We start from the raw sequence: 13,235 nt of genomic DNA, 5'->3' as shown, positions 1-13,235 counted from the left end.
TACTCACCAAAGGAGATTGTAGAACATTTTCTTTATAAGTATTATGCCAGTTGAACTACGTGTTCCCCAAGACTGTGGTCCCTACAGCCCTCAGCCCAGTAATTTGGTCCCTCAGGGAGTTTGGATTTGTCTATGGAGCTTCCATGACCTTGCCTTGGACAAGCTGTGCTGGCTTCCCTAGTATTGTGTACTGTCTTACCCTTCACCAAAATTACCACTTATCTATTGCCTATTTAGTGTTTTTCCTTCCCTACCCCTCCCCTCCCTAGTAATCATCAGAGATTGTTTCTTTTTGTGTGTAAACCTTTTCTTGAGTTTTTATAGTAGTGGTCTCATACAATATTTGTCCTTTTGCGATTGACTTATTTCACTCAACATAATGCCCTCCAGATTCATCCATGTTGTGAGATGCTTCGCAGATTCATCATTGTTCTTTATTGTTGTGTAGTATTCCATTGCATGTATGTACCATGGTTTGTTTATCCACTCATCTGTTGATAGACACCAAGGTTTTTTCCATGTTTTTGCTATTGTGAACAACGCTGTAATGAACATGGGTGTCCATATGTCTTTTCCTGTGATGGCTCTTATTTCTCTACAATGTACTCCTAGGAATGGGATTGCTGGATCATATGGTATTTCTATTTCTAGCTTTTTATGGAAGTGCCTTACCATTTTCAAAAATGGTTCTACCATTTTACATTCCCACCAGCAGTGCATAAGAGTTCCAGTCTCCCTGCAGCATCTCCAACATTTGTTATTTTCTGTTTTTTTTTTTGATTCATGCGTGTCATGCCGGGGTGAGATGGTATCTCATTGTAGTTTTGATTTGCATTCCTCTGGTGGCTAGTGATCGTGAGCATTTCCTCATGTGTCTGTTAGCCACTTGAATATCTTCTTTGGTGAAGTGCCTGTTCATATCCCTTGCCCATTTTTTAATTGGATTGTCTTTTTGTTGTAGATATGCTGGATTTTCCTGTAGATTTTAGAGATTACACCTTTGTCAGAGTTGTCATCTCCAAAAATTTTTTCCCAGTCTGTAGGTTCTCTTTTTACTCTTCGGTGGTCTTTTGATGAGCATAAGTATTTAATTTTTAGAAGATCCCTGTTATCTAGCTTATCTTCTGGTGTTTATGTATTGTTAGTTATGGTTTATATACTGTTAGTGCCATATGTTAGGGCCCAAGATACTCTTTAAACATTGAACTGAAACTATCCCGAGGTTACCTTTTAGTGAAATAATAGGTTGGAACACAAATAAAGGATATTACCAGTGAGTACGGTGTTCCATTAAAAAAACATCTATATATGAGACCAAAAGATCAACAATTACACTAAAGCAAAGATAAGAAGACTAAGGAAGCAGGAAAACTAGAGTACTGGAAACAGAACAACCAGAATGTAATTAAAATGTTGACGTATTGTGAAAAATGTAGCTGAACAATTGGTGTAGAAAGTTTCAGATGGGAACCTAATTTGCTGTGTAAACTTTCACCAAAAACACACAAAAATATTATTAAAAAAATTTTTTTTTAGTTTACAAAAATAGGCTATGGGCCAGCTTGACCACTGTTTTAGACATTGTTTTAATTTTCAAAATTAACTTTTTAAAATAAATATTATCATGAATATTATAAAATTTATATACTAGGTTATTTTTTAGGTAAACAAAACAACTCTTAATAGTGAGAATGAGATTTTGAAAATATCATTAAGTTGAATAAATGAACAATCCCAATGGGTAACCCTAATTGGAAATTACTTTGAGAATTAAAATAGAGAGTAAGAGAATAAGGAGAAAGCCTGAAAATGGTTCACCTTACGTTACATATAAAGTTACGTTTTAAATTGTTCCCAACTAGCCCATTCTCTGCTTTCAACTTAATTGCCCTCAGTTTAAAAGCTTTCCACTGAAAAGTGGCCAATGAAGACTCATTTTTAAAATAAAGTTTAGTCTAAGTCAAAATCATGTTCCAGTCAGTTAAAGTATAAGAATATAACATTAACTCATAAATGTCATGTTGAATGTACCATTTGTACTCAGCTTTAAGAATAAAGTTAAGAAAGCTTGGTCCTTAATATTAGAATTTTAGAGGGGGTTTATCTATCAAGGTGGAATAGGCTGCTTAAAATGAAATCATGTCAGGTTCCAGCCATCTCATTATATTCATTAAATTACACAGCTGGAGCCCTTCTTTCAGCAGTTTGGCTCACCCTTGAAATGAAAGCTGGGCTTGTTTTTCTCACACCAGTCATCAGTCTGATAATTTCAGTGGGGCTTTATGAAGCATTTATGACCACCTATAATTTCTGAATAATGACGATGAAATATACATTTATAAATATCTTTAAAACTCAGCCTAGATGTAGAAGAGGACTTGGGGATAGGAACACAAATGGGATAGACTTTTTTTTTTTAAAGTTATTTATTTGTTGTTGTTGTTGAGAATATACATAGCAGAACATACACAAATTCAACAATTTCTACGTGTACAATTCAGTGACACTGATTACATTCTTCAAGTTATACAGCCATTCTTACTTTATTTTCTGAACTGTTCCTCCCCCATTAACATAAACTCACTGCTTCCTGAGTTTCTCGTCTTATGTTTCAAGTTGTTGTTGTCAATTGGCTCTCATACAGATTTTAAAAAAGCACAATGCTCAAGGCAGACATTCTTTCCTAGTTAAGTTAAGCTATTGTTTGGTTTTAAGAAGACTTCAAGGAATATTTTTGGTTTAAGGTTTAAAAATTATCTCAGGGCAGTAGTTTTGGGGGTTCATCCATCCTCCATGGCTTCAGAAAGTCTGGATTTCATGAGAATTTGAAATTCTGTTCTACATTTTCTCCCATTTGCTCAGGATTCTTCTATAGAATCTTTGACCAAAATGTTCAGTAATGGTAGCAGGGCACCATGTAGTCCTTCTGGTCTCATGGCAAAGGAGGCAGTTGTTCATGAAGGCAATTAGCCATACATTCCATTTCTTCCTCCTATTCCTGACACTCCTTCTTCCGGTGTTGCTCCAGGCAAATAGAGACTAGTTGTTGTACCTTCGATGGCTGCTTGCAAGCTTTTAAAACCCCAGGCACTACACAATGAACTAGGAGATAGAACAGAAGCACCAACCACAATATTAGGCCAATTAACTGAGATGTCCCATGAAACCATGACGCTAAACCTCCCAACTAAGAAACCAAATCCCATGAGGTATTTGGTTGTACATAAGCGGACTCAGTAGCTATTTTTGTTGTTGTTGTTATTATTGTTGTAAATACATCTATCACGTAAGGAATAGACTTTTAAAACGTAATATTTCTTAAGGCAATGAAAGACAAGCCACAGACTGGGAGAAATATTTGTAAAACATATCTGATAAAGGACTTGTATCCAAGATACATAAAGAACTCTTAAAACTCAACAATAAGAAAACAAACATTATAGTTAAAAAACAGGCAAAATAGTCTGAATCGACACCTCACCAAAGAAGATATACAGATGGCAGATAAACGTAAGATACTCAGTATCACATGTCATTAGGGAAATGCAAATTACAACTATAATGAGACATCACAACACGTATATTAGACTGGCTAATATCCAAAACACTGACAAAACAAAATACTAGTGAGAACGTGGAGCAACATGAGCTCTCATTCATTGCTGATGGAAATGCAAAATGATACAGGCACTATGGAAGACAGTCTGGCAGTTTTTAAGAAACTAAACATAGGCTTACCATGGGATCCAGCAGTTGTGCCCCTAGGTACTTACCCAGATGAGTTGAAAAGTTATGTCCACACAAAAACCTGCACCCAAATGCTTATAGCATTTTTATTCATAATTGCCAAAAATTAGAAGCAACCAAGATATCCTTCAATAGGTGAATGGATAAACAAACTGTGGTATAGTCATACAATGGGATATTATGCAGCAATAAAAATAAATGAGTTATTAAGCTAGAAAAAGACATGGAGGACCTTAAATGCATGTTGTTGTTCTTGTTAGGTGCTGTTGAGTCAATTCTGACTCATGGCGACCCTATGTACAACACAACGGAACACTGCCCAGTCCTGTTATGCTTGAGCCCATTGCTGCAGCCACTGTGTCAGTCCATCTTGTTGAGGGTCTTCCTCTTTTTCGCTGACCCTTTACTTTATCAAGCATGATGTCCTTCTCCAGGGACCGATCCCTCCTGATAACGTGTCCAAAGTATGTGAGACGTAGTCTCACCATCCTTGCTTCTAAGTAGCATTCTGATTGTACTTCTTCCAAGAGAGATTTGTTCATTCTTTTAGCAGCCCATGGTATATTTTTCACCAACACCACAATTCAAAGTCATCAATTCTTCTTTGGTCTTCCTTATTCATCGTCCAGATTTCACCTGCATATGAGGTGATTGAAAACACCATGGCTTGGGTCAGGCACACCTTAGTCTTCAAGGTGACATCTTTGCCTTTCAACACTTTAAAGAGGTCTTTTGCAGCAGATTTTCCCAATGCAATGTGTCTTTTGATTTCTTGAGTGCTGCTTCCATGGGTGTTGATTGTGGATCCAAGTAAAATGAAATCCTTGACAACTTCATTCTTTTCTCCTTTTATCATGATGTTGCTTATTGGTCCAGTTGTGAGGATTTTTGTTTTCTTTATGTTGAGGTGTAATCTACACTGAAGGCTGTAGTCTTTGATCTTCATCAATAAGTGCTTCAAGTCCTCTTCACTTTCAGCAAGCAAGGTTGTGTCATCAGCATAAGGCAGGTTGATAATGAGCCTTTCTCCAATCTTGATGCCCTATTCTTCTTCACAGAGTCCACCTTCTCAGATTATTTGCTCAGCATACAGATTGAATAGTGTGGTGAAACAATACAGCGCTGACGCACACATTTCCTGACTTTAAACCATGCAGTATCCCCTTGTTCTTTTCGAATGACTGCCTCTTGATCTATGTCCAGGTTCCTCATGAGCACAATTAAGTGTTCTGGAATTCCCATTCTTCGCAGTGTTATCCATAATTTGTTACAATCCACACAGTCGAATGCCTTTTCATAGTCAGTAAAACACAGGTAAACATCTTGCTGGTATTTTCTGCTTTTGGCCATGATCCATCTGACATCAGCAGTGATATCCCTGTTCCACACCCTGTTCTGAATCTGGCTTGAATTTCTGGCAGTTCCCTGTTGATATACTACTGCAGCCACTTTTGAATGATCTTCAGCAAAATTTTACTTGCGTGTGATATTAGTGATATTGTTCGATAATTTCCACATTCGGTTTGATCACCTGACTTGGGAATAGGATCTCTTCAAGTCGGTTGGCCGGGTAGCTGCCTTCCAAATTTCTTGGCATAGGCGAGTGAGCACTTCCAGCACTGCATCTGGTTGTTGAAACATCTCAGTTGATACTCCGTCAATTCTGGAGCCTTGTTTTTTGCCAGTGCCTTCAGTGTAGCTTGGACTTCTTCCTTCCCTACCATTCGTTCTTGATCATATGCTACCTCCTGAAATGGTTGAATGTTGACCAATTCTTTTTGGTACAGTGATTCCTTCCATCTTCTTTTGATGCTTCCTGCGTCATTCTGTATGATTCCAACTATATGGCATTCTGGAAAAGGCAAAACTATAGAGACGGTAAAAAGATCAGTGGTTGGCCAAGGCTTGGGGAAGGAGATGGGGGAATAGGTAAAGAAGCACAAGGTACTTTAAGGAAAGTAAAACTATTCTGCATGATACTGTAATGGTGGATATGTGACATTATGCATTCGTCAAAACCCATAGAACTGTACAACACAAAGAGTGAACCCTAATGTAAACTCTGGACTTTAGTTAATAATAATGTATCTATATTGATTCAGGAAACCCTGGCGATGTAGTGGCTAAGAGCTACGTCTGCTAACCAAAAAAAAAGGTCAGCAGTTCAAATCCACTAGGTGCTCCTTGGAAACTCTATGGGGCAGTACTACTCTGTCCCATAGGGTCGCTATGAGTTGGAATCAACTCCACAGCAACGGGTTTGGTTTTTTTTATGTTGGTTCATAGTCTTTGGACATGTTATCAGGAGGGATCAGTTCCTGGAGAAGGACGTCATACTTGGTAAAGTAGAGGGTCAGCAAAAAAGAGGAAGACCCTCAACAAGATGGATGGACACAGTGGCTGCAACAGTGGACTCAAGCATAATGATGATCATGAGGCTGGCGCAGGACTGGGCAGTATATCGTTCTGTTGTCCATAGGGTCACTATGACACAGAACCGACTTGACGGCACCTAACAACAACAACATATTTGTTCATCAGTTGTAACAAATCTACCACACTAATGGAAGATATTACTAATAAGGGAAACCCTGCAGGGGGCAGAGGAGGTATATGGGAATTCTGTACTTTCTGCATAATTTTTCTGTACTAAAAGCATTCTAAAAAATAGTATTAAAAAAATTGATACTTTAGTCCTTTCTAAAGAAACCTAGTAAGCTGAGTAGCATTAGTGCTGATTGTATCCAGATTCTTAGGTATTGGTTATTGGATATACAAAGTTCTCCAGGCTCCCTAAGTTGCTGTTTCCCTTAGTATAGGAAAAAAAAAGAAAAAAACCAAAAACAAACAAACAAAAAACAAAACCTGTTCCCACTGAGTCGATTCTGACTTATAGCGACCTTATAGGACAGAGTGGAGCTGCCCCATAGGGTTTCCAGGGAGCACCTGGTGGATTCAAACTGCCGACCTTTTGGTTAGTAGTCAAGCTCTTAACCACTACGCCACCAGGGTAGATGTATTTAAATTAATGCCTCTGTACAGTACAAAGTCATGGTTATCAAAACTGTATTAGGTTAAAAAACAGAAAATTTGATCAACAGACCAAAAGAGGTAGTCACTTTATTACAGAAACCCTAGTATATGACAAATCAGAAAACCGACAACAGTCAGTCCCTGGGTGGTGCAAACAGTTAATGTGCTTAGCTGCTAACTGAAAAATCGGTGGTTTGAGTTCACCCAGAGGCACCTTGAAAGCAAGACTTGGCGATCAACTTTCAAAAAATCAATCATTAAAAACTCTGTGGAGCACAATTCTACTCTGACATACATGAGGTCACCATGAATTAGACTTGACAGCAGCTGGTGGTGGTGGGTAGTATATGATAAACCAGAAAAAATACAGCAGTGGGAAATAAATCAGCATTTAACAAATGTTGTTGGTTTGTGTAGATAATAATATTTAAAAAAGAATAACTTTGATCCCTGTGTTGCACCTTACGTAAAATAACCTAAAGAAGACAGAGCTGATATGGGGTTAAATATGTTAAGCTGCCATAAATGCCTAGCTGTTAAAGTACTGAAAGCTATCATCAGTTATAAGACAGATGGACTAAAAGATTTTTTCAAACTTTTATGCAATAAAATGAAATAAACCTAAGGGTGGAAAAAAAGCAATAGGATGGGGATAACATACGTAATAAATATAACTGATATAGCTTCCCTAAAACTTTTAAGAAATTAACATCAAGTGTTGAAAAGAGACAAACAGCTTATGCGTAAAGAAAGCGAGTAGATCATCTTATAAAAAATACATAGCCTCTCTTGAAATTTAAGCACCAAACAAAACCTTATGAAATTATTATGTATCTTAGTTACCTGGGACTGCTGTAACAGAAATACCACAAGTAGGTGGCTTTAAAGGACAGAAATGTATTTTCTCACAGTTCTGAAGGCTGAAAGTTCAAATCAGGGTCTCGGCCATTTAGATTCCCTCTTTGGTTCCTTGGCAATCCTCATATGACATCTGTCTTCCCCTGTGTGAGTGCATATCTTTGTGTCTGTGCTACTCTTTATATAACTCAGAAGTGATTAGGTATAGGATCCACCCTACACTGGTATGGCCCCAACTGATTGGTTGATTACATTAGATTGCATTGTGGAAAGTGATTGCATTACATTACATTAGATATAAGGTGATTACATTACATCCACAGGTATAGAGGTCAGGATTGCAAAACATACTTTGAGGGGGATATAATTTCAATCGATAACATTATGTATCTGTTAAACTATTAAAGTTCTAAATGACTGAAGCCAGTGTAGGAGCCATCAGTGTGCATATATTGCTGGTGCCATCATGTAAAAGGAATGGTTTGATTATTTGTTTCTGGAAAACATTCTGATAATATATACTTAGCTGTAAATTCCTTTGTACCCTTTTATCAAGTGTTGTGTTGGTCTTACTCTAAAACTACCTCATAAGTGTTGCATGGGGATTGTGTTGTAATTTCTGTCTTTCCTTCCAGCCCAAACAGCTACAGCTGCTCCAGGCACAGCAAGAGATCTGAGCTTAACCTCACAGCTTAAGAAGTTGCAAGAAACCATTGAGCAGAGAACAAAGATAGAAATTGGGGACCTTATCCGAATCAGAGGCTATGTCCGCACCTACAGAGAAGAGCGAGAAATTCATGCCACTGCATATTGTAAGCACAAGATATTTCTGCCAGATTGGTTGTTATTCTGGGTGTGTGTCCAATAAACTCTTATTTAGCTAAAAGTCAAACTTCCAAAAAGTTCAAATAAGAAAATTTAACTATATAATGGCAGAAATTATATTGCATAACATGCTTTCTTTAAAAACAGCATTTCTTAATTTTATTTGAAGAGAGTTTTAATTACAAGAGAAAATGACTGACTTACTATCATGCAAAACAAAAAACCAAACCCATTGTTGTCAAGTAGATTCTGTCTCATAGCGACCCTATAGGACAGAGTAGAACTGCCCCATAGAGTTTCCAGTGAGCAGCTGGTGGATTCAATATGCTGATCTTTTGGTTAGCAGCCGTAGCTCTTAACCACTACGCCACCAGGGCTCCTACTATATATATGTAGTTGTCTAATTTTATTTTGGATAACCTAGTAGAGTTTGTAAAGGTGCTAAGTGAATCCTAGAGTTGGAGATGGTGGAGATTTCTTGAGTACCATTGAGTTCACTGACTTTGAAAGGAACAGCTAATCAGAACTATGAGAGTCCCACATCATCTGAGTGATGCCCTTTGCGCTGCTCTGTCTGGTTTTTAGCTTGAAATCTCAAAGAAGGCCCCTGTTGTCCAGCAGAGTAACAGATTAATGAATATGCTAATGTGCTTTCCCTAGTCCCAAGCCACTCCCTGGCAAAGCTTTTGATGCTTAGGGGATCTAGTTCCATCTCACAGGATGACTGGGAACCACTTAGTGCATCTAGAGTGTAATGATTCTTGGCTGCCACATGGAAGAGATCCATTAAGTGCCCCATTTCCTGTCATCCTAGCAGAAATTTGGGCATGGGAAAGAACTGATTTTAGTGTAATTTCTGTGGCATATTTCCCCCGTGGCTTGTTAGATAAAGTGGACGATCCAGTGTGGAGCATTCAGATTTCAAGGATGCTTGAGCTGCCCGTTATCTACAGGAAAGTTTATGACCAGCCTTTCCACAGCCCAGCCCTAGAGAAAGAAAAAGCACTGAGGTAAGTTATAGCTTATCACTGCTGAAAACGTGACTATAGCAGTAAAGCCAGATACTGGGGTAGGCCTGGGTTCAAATCCTGAAATGTCTACTTACTCACTTTTCTCATCTGTAAAGTGAAGATAATAGTACAAACATTAAAGGATTATTGTGAGGAAAATTAGTATATGTATAATTGGAGGCCCTGAAGGAGTGGGAGCACAGAAAAAATATTTGAAGAAATAATGGCTGAAATTTTTCCAAATTTCATGAAAACTCTAAATGTACAGATCCAAGAAGCTCAACAAAACCCCAAGAAACATGAGGAACACTATACCAAGGCACATAATAATAATAATAAACTACGAAAAATGACACTAGAGGTTCTCAGCCCATCAGGGGACATTGGGAATGCCTGAAGATTTTTTTTTTCATGGTTTGGGGGATGCTACTGGCATCTAGTGGGTGGAGGTCAGTAATGTTGCTAAATATCTACAATTCATAGGACAGCCCCCCACAATGAATAATTATCCAGTCCAAAATTTCAAAAGTGCTGAGGTTGAGAAAAACTGATGGGATATTATTATCAAAACATTTAAACCACTGCTAAAGGAAAATCTTAAAATCATATTCTTGTTATGTGTTCTTTATTCCTGACAAATATGAAAAGTGAATGACACAGGAATGTATGACTGTTTGTAAATCACTCACCACATTACAAGCTAGCTGGAGCTGAGCACCTAGAAGTAAAAGTGCCTGGACCATCGGAGCTGCTTGGAGTGGCGTCCAGAATTCGAGGCTGGTTGTGCACATCCTTGTAGGGAACTTTATAGCCCATTGTGTGGATTTAATGATCTGGTGTATTTAAAAGCGTGTATAGCTGAGCTAATATTTTTCTAATTGTAAGCATATAGCACACACACCAGTTGCCATCCATTTGATTCTGGCTCATGGTGACCCCATGTGTCAGAGTAGAACTGTGTTCCCTAAGGTTTCCAATGGCTGATTTTTTAGAAGTAGATTGCCAGGCTTTTCTTCTGAGGTGCCTCTGAGTGGACTCAAGCCTTCAACTTTCAGTTAGCAGCCAAACACCTGCTAACTGCTCGCATCATTCAAGGACTCCATTCTAAGTATAAAAAAAAAAAAACAAATCAAACCCTTTCCCATCCAGTCGATTCAACTCATAGTGACACTATAGGACAGAGTAGAACTGCCCCACAGGGTCTCCAAGGAGCGCCTAGTGGATCAAACTGCTGGCCTCCTGGTTAGCAGCCATAGCTCTTAACCACTCAGGGTTTCCATTGTAAGTATCGTGCGTGTTAATTGTAAGTGCATGTTTATTATGAAGGTTTAAACATGTTATTAAGTGTGAAAGGCAAGGTGCAGAACAGTGTGTATAGTGCATACTCTTTAGTGTGAAAATATCCCAGGAGGAATAAGAATATGTTTGTATTTGTTAGTATATGCGTAAAGGAACTCTGGGAGGAGATACAGAGAACCAATAACAGTGGCTACTTAGGGGGTGGGTATTGGAAGGATGAGGACAGGGAAGGGATAGAAAGGAGACTTTTCATTGTGTACCCTTTAGTTTTTTTTAACATGTGACCAATATATTACATATTTTTAAATTACGTTAAGTACAAACTGTAGACTTGGATAAAGTTAAAAGTAAAATTTGCTATTTTCCCTTTTTTCGTCTCCAGTACCATTTCCCAGAGGTTACCACTGTTCATAGCTTGATGTGTATCCCATTAGACTTTTTTTCTCCTGTGCATGCACAAGCATAACTATTCACCCATGTGTGTGTGTGTGTGTGTGTGTGTATAATTATATTTTAGGTGAAAGTTTACAGAGCAAATTAGTTTCTCATTCAAAAATTTATACACAAATTTTTTTGTGACATTGGTTGCAATCTTGCATTGTGTCATCACTCTCGCCCTTTCCTCCCCGAGTTCCCCAGTTCCGTTTGTCCAGTTTTCCTGTCCTTTCCTGCCTTCTGGCTTTGCTTTTGGGCAGGTGTTGCCCATTTGGCCTCATATGCTTGATTGAACTAAGAAGCACGTTCCTCACGTGTGTTATGGTTTGTTTTATAGGCCTACCTAATCTTGGGCTGAAAGGTGAACTTCGGGTGTGGCTTAAGTTCTGCCTTAGAAGGGTATATTCATCTATGTATTTTGTGGGTTGTCATTTAGTTTTAACAAAAATGAGACCATACCCTGCATACCTTTCTTAATTTATCAGGAATCTCTTTGTTAGCTCACTTAGTTCTGTCTCATCCTTTTAAACAGCCACAAAGTGTTCACTGTATGAATTATCTTTTTTTCCAAAAACCAGCATGACTATAAAAAAAAACAACCAAATCCGTTGCCGTCAAGTTGATTTTCGCTCATAGTGACCCTATAGTGTTGCATATTCTAGCTAAATTTCTGTTTTATGCACACCAAAAAGGAACAAAGGTGATGGTTTTCTGCAGGGATTTTCAAAACTTTCCCCCAACAGCAATCCAGGCACCCTGGACCTCGCCAGCCTCACGTGTTTGCTGAGTGAAAAAGCCAAAGAATTCCTCGTGGAGAACAGAGTGCAAACCTTTTACCAGCAGGAGTTAGAAATGGTGGAGTCTTTGATGGCCCTCGCCAATCAGCCTGTGATTCACAGCGCCTGTTCCAACCTAGTAAGTAAAGCATGCCCACGTGAGAACTTGAGTCTCCTGCTCCGCATCTACGGCTAATGGGTGCTGGTGGATGTGACTGTGGGATGGTGACTCATAGGGCTGGACCCAGGGATCAGAGCTTGTGGCTCTGGCACACATCATTTCTATTCTGGAAAGGTCACTGACCACCAAGAATGTGAAATGAGAATGCACCTGCCCTTTTCCCTTCTTTACTTAAATTAACCTCATTATCTTAATCTTTGGGTGGAAAATAATAACAGCCTAAGGTTCTTAGTACTTAGTTCTTAGTACTCACTGAGATGGGTATTTAATCTCAGCAGGAGCCAAATGAAGGGGGAGTAGACAGGAAGCTATAATTATCATTCTAAAATTATTTATTGATCAGCAAGATATTCTTGAACTTGAACCAAGGTTTTTAAATGACTTGCTTTCTCTTCTTCAGAATAGTCAGTCTGTCCTGTTTTAGGAGTTGAAATAAAGACCTAGTTGTATTCAGTAAGTAAAAATTTATAAGTAAACATTTCAAGTAGTTTTCTTAGCTGTTTCTGTTTTTCATCACTAGTGTTACAGGTTAACTTAAATCATTTTGTGTTTTATTTATTTGCTTGGGATTAAGAATTATCTGACACTTTGGTTTTAGACTTTCTTTTTCAATGCCATTTATAAGGTTTTTTGTTGTTGTAACACAACTCATATTCATTCATTCGTTCCTTTATTTTATTCCACCAGGAATAATCTCAGCTTAAATGTCACCTCATTGCTCTCCCTGCCATCTGCTCTAATAGCCGCTCGAGCCTTCACGATGTGTCATCCTGTTTTCCTATCTCACGATGTCACTAATATTACTTGTTGGCCTGCCTGTTCCTCCCCCAGAATTTAAGCTCTATAAGAGCAGAGGTCTTGTCTGTCTTTCTCTTTGCTCTGTACCCAGCGCCTAGAACACGGCTGGCATAAACTAGTCTCAATAATTATTTCTTGATTGAAGGAATGAGTGGTTTTTTTTTTTTTTTTAGTATTTTATTGTACTTCAGGTGAAGGCTTACAGAACAGATAGTTTCTCATGTAACAGTAACACACATGCTGTTTTATGACATTGGTTAACAACCCCACAAT

At 38.3% G+C, this 13,235-nt stretch overlaps 1 protein-coding gene across 5 annotated transcripts in view; it reads left to right on the top strand.

Moving 5' to 3' along the window:
• STN1 (STN1 subunit of CST complex) overlaps nt 1–13,235 on the top strand; it is a 41,178-nt gene that overhangs the window by 11,426 nt on the left and 16,517 nt on the right. For all 5 annotated transcript variants that reach the window (XM_023741194.1, XM_023741196.1, XM_023741180.1 and 2 more), the window contains 3 exons: nt 8,274–8,450; nt 9,350–9,473; nt 11,951–12,122. In XM_023741194.1, the coding sequence (XP_023596962.1) occupies nt 8,274–8,450; nt 9,350–9,473; nt 11,951–12,122 (473 nt within the window). The remainder of the gene's footprint in view (nt 1–8,273; nt 8,451–9,349; nt 9,474–11,950; nt 12,123–13,235) is intronic.

The sequence above is a fragment of the Trichechus manatus genome, unplaced genomic scaffold (genome assembly GCF_000243295.1).
Source record: "Trichechus manatus latirostris isolate Lorelei unplaced genomic scaffold, TriManLat1.0 scaffold00007, whole genome shotgun sequence".
Classification (NCBI taxonomy): Eukaryota; Metazoa; Chordata; class Mammalia; order Sirenia; family Trichechidae; genus Trichechus; species Trichechus manatus.
This window is presented reverse-complemented; position numbering and strand designations above follow the sequence as displayed.